Source organism: Apis dorsata, unplaced genomic scaffold (genome assembly GCF_000469605.1).
Source record: "Apis dorsata unplaced genomic scaffold, Apis dorsata 1.3 scaffold_169, whole genome shotgun sequence".
Taxonomy (NCBI): Eukaryota; Metazoa; Arthropoda; class Insecta; order Hymenoptera; family Apidae; genus Apis; species Apis dorsata.
The window spans coordinates 1437316-1440733 of NW_006263457.1; the positions used below are offsets into that span (position 1 = coordinate 1437316).

The 3418-nt window shown below is 45.1% G+C and overlaps 1 protein-coding gene across 3 annotated transcripts in view; it reads left to right on the forward strand.

The window, feature by feature from the left end:
• LOC102676596 (LIM/homeobox protein Lhx2-like) overlaps positions 1-3418 on the forward strand; it is a 14976-nt gene that overhangs the window by 11028 nt on the left and 530 nt on the right. For all 3 annotated transcript variants that reach the window (XM_031509666.1, XM_006614098.2, XM_006614099.2), the window contains 2 exons: positions 2602-2837; positions 3296-3418. In XM_031509666.1, the coding sequence (XP_031365526.1) occupies positions 2602-2837; positions 3296-3418 (359 nt within the window). The remainder of the gene's footprint in view (positions 1-2601; positions 2838-3295) is intronic.

Below are 3418 nucleotides of genomic sequence, written 5' to 3' on the forward strand. Positions count from 1 at the left end.
TTGCTAAGAGAAACGGTCCTCGTCCTCGCTCCGTCCAACGTCCGTGCCATCCGCGTGATTTCGCCCTCTGGACCAGGACCTGACAAATTGTAATCTCATTCTTGAACCACGAAAACCGTCCTCCTCGAACCCCCGCCTCCTGCTATTCCGCCCCTCTTCCCCCTCTTCCTTCTCCCTCCTCCCTCCTTTTTCGAGCTCGGAGGAGCTTGGGAACCAGGCCAGCTCGATGAAAAAACTTGCGTATTCCTTTTGCAGGGCCTCGCGTTCGCCCCGCGTTTATTGATAGAGCTGGTTTCCAGGGAAAGCGAACCGTTCGGGAATCGAGCCGGAGCCGTTCGATTTTCTTCGCTTTTTCTCGACCGGAGGCTGGGTGCAATGAATGGGTGTCCCTTGCGCGGGGAAACTGGGTTCCCCGGCTTGGATTGGGTCGAACGTGACTCGAGACGCTTTTTGTCCACGGTGTTCGAGAGAGTATAGAAAACGTTCGATTTTTCCCCTACATTGGATATACGGGTTATATAAACTGCTTCTTGTCCCGGACAATACAGTGGTGGTCAACCTTGTGGAAGAATCGAGTAGTTTTCGTTTCGAAATTGTATCAATTGTGTATAATCTTCTTTAAATTTTACAATCCACTCGATTTATCCATCCCCATCGGAATCATTCTCATCGTATTTGCGTTTCACGATTATATAACAAATAACATCGCCGCAAGATTGGAAACAAATTTCGAAAAAGTGCGATTAGAATCGTCATCGATTTCGAATTTTGTTCAAAATTCGTCGAGCAGAGAGGAATGAGAAATGGAATAAGAATATGGAACCACCTTCCGAACTGGAAAAATTCCTCCTGAACCGGAAGTAGGAGGGGATGAAAAAAATTCGAGGGTTCTCCAAGTCCGTCCGATCCTTGGAATTGGAAAGAAAAATCGGTGTCGTTCACCCTTTCGCAACAAAACGAATTCCAACGTCGGTGTGGCCGCGTCGCGGTTCTTCTCTTTTCTGGATCGCGAGCCAACGTCGCGTCCGCAGGGAATGGAAGTTCGGGACAATAAACAGTAATGGCGGATACGTGCTCGGGGATTTACTTCTGGTCGTGGTCCACCCCCCTCGGCCCCCCTCGGCCCCCGGTTGGCGCGCAGCGGCTGTCCACGAACGTCGCCTGGAACCCGTTCTTTCTCTCCGATTGAATTCAATGGTTACCCTCGTCGTCTTATTTATTGGATGCGTTCCTTCGCTCCGCCGGCGCGCAACGACTTCGCAACCGTTGCACACCGATGTCGTCCCCTTAGCTGGACGGGAGAGGAGGAGGAGGGGAGGCGCTCTGTAAGAAAATTTCTATTCTTTCGCGCGTGGAAATTCGTCTCGTCCGTCCATTTTCACGCAGAAAGAAGAAGAAAATTTTTTTCTTCTTACTTATGAGGGAATTGAGAGATTTGGAGCCAAGTATATCTAATTTGTGACAACTTGCATTATTTAATTGAAGAAAGAAAAAAATATGAAAACGATATTTAGTACTCGTTCGAGGTAATTAAGCGAAATCGAGTGTATCTCAATTGTTGAAATCGTGGTGGAAGATAACACGATGGAAGAGGTGCAAATTTCATCGAATTGAAATTGATTTTTAATTCCGTCAAACGAGAGACGAATTAATTTGGGAAAACGAGGATCGAGAACCAGGTAGAAGAGGAGACAAGTGATATTGTATCTCTCGATCCCTATCTCAACTTTTGCTCTCTAATTTATCGCTGCACCTGTCCACGGTACAGTTTTCAATATTTCGAAATGATACACGCCTTATGTGTTAATTCAAAAATTGAATTATAAGTAGTTGCTTTTGAATCCATTATGAAATCCCAACGTTACTCGAGAAGGACGTATGGACGATGAAAGATAACCTTCGAGTTTCTCTCAAAGATCTAATTTCGGCCGCCATCCCGATCGAAAAATTCTTTCGCATTGATCTTTTTCTTTTAAGATGATCGTTCCACGATTGTCGCCAAACAGAAGAACAAATCGTTCGATAGATGGGTCAGATAGTCGGCTAGTAGCCGATTGATGGATCAGCACCGTTCACCAACGATCAAAGAGGATTCCTCTCGTTTACCATCCACCGTTTTGTTTCTATCGTTCGATCGACGCCTGCCTTTTTTCACCCGATCGCTGTTCCATCTTTTTACGTCAGTTGCGTGTCTCGTAAGCCGATCGGATCCAAGAAACTCGCGCGCATTCCTCATCTTTATTTTCGCCGTTCGTTAATTCTTCTTAGAAAAATTAGAATTGAATCGATCGTTCGTTCCACCTTCGCGAATGATACGTTCAATCTCGATCCTGACTTGATCCTGAATCTTATATTTTTGATACGAAATTTAATTTAAATAGTTTCCAGAGGAACAAATTATATCACGTTCTTCAACTTCTCAATTTCAATAATCCTAGTTTTATTTTATTCCGCTATTATTATTCTCTTATTCTCCTGGACGAAATAGATCGAGCTCCCAAGGAATCGCGCGAGAAGAAAAGATTCGAATACGTTTCCCAGTTGATCCGATTGAAATGTTAAAGTTTATCGAAATATCGTAGGGGGATAATTTGGTTGCAGAGCTTCTCCATCCGACCGAACTGTCCTCGTCCATGGAATCATTGGCGGCGTACGAAGCGTCTGTCGGCTCACCGGGGCCTGTGCATCAGAGCCAACGGACGAAGCGGATGAGAACGAGCTTCAAGCACCATCAGTTGCGGACGATGAAGAATTATTTTGCTATAAATCAGAATCCGGACGCGAAGGACCTCAAGCAACTGGCGCAGAAGACGGGGCTTTCGAAGAGGGTGCTTCAGGTAGGATAAAATAAATCTCACCCACCATTTCCTTATTCCCGAGTATATATCGAGAACTCGGATCTCGAGCCAACGATAATTAGCCGACTGATCGTTTTCTTCTTTTTTTTCCTTTTTCATTTTATCAAACATGATAAATAAAAAAAAAAATGTTGAGGAAACCAACGTTTTTATCGATAATTCGGTATCTCTGTGCGCGATAATCTCGAGAGACGACGGAGATGAAAATTAGTATAATCGAGCGTTTAATATTCCAATTTCCAATTAATCACGTCTCCTTCTCCATTTGAATTGATCGATATCCTTCCTCGTCAACCTTCTTCATCTCGTTTTCGCTCGTTGATTTTCATTGATGATTATCTTCTTCGTCGATCCATTGCAAAAAAAAAGAAAAAAGAAAAAAAGGAAGAATCGTCGCGAAAGAAACGAGACCCTGAAGATTCTCGGTTCCCGCTTAGGTCTGGTTCCAAAACGCCCGCGCGAAATGGCGGCGGAACATGATGAGGCAGGAGGGCAACACGACGACGAGCAACGTGGGGTGTCCAGGCACACCGGTGCCCTCGAACACGGCAGGCTCGCCG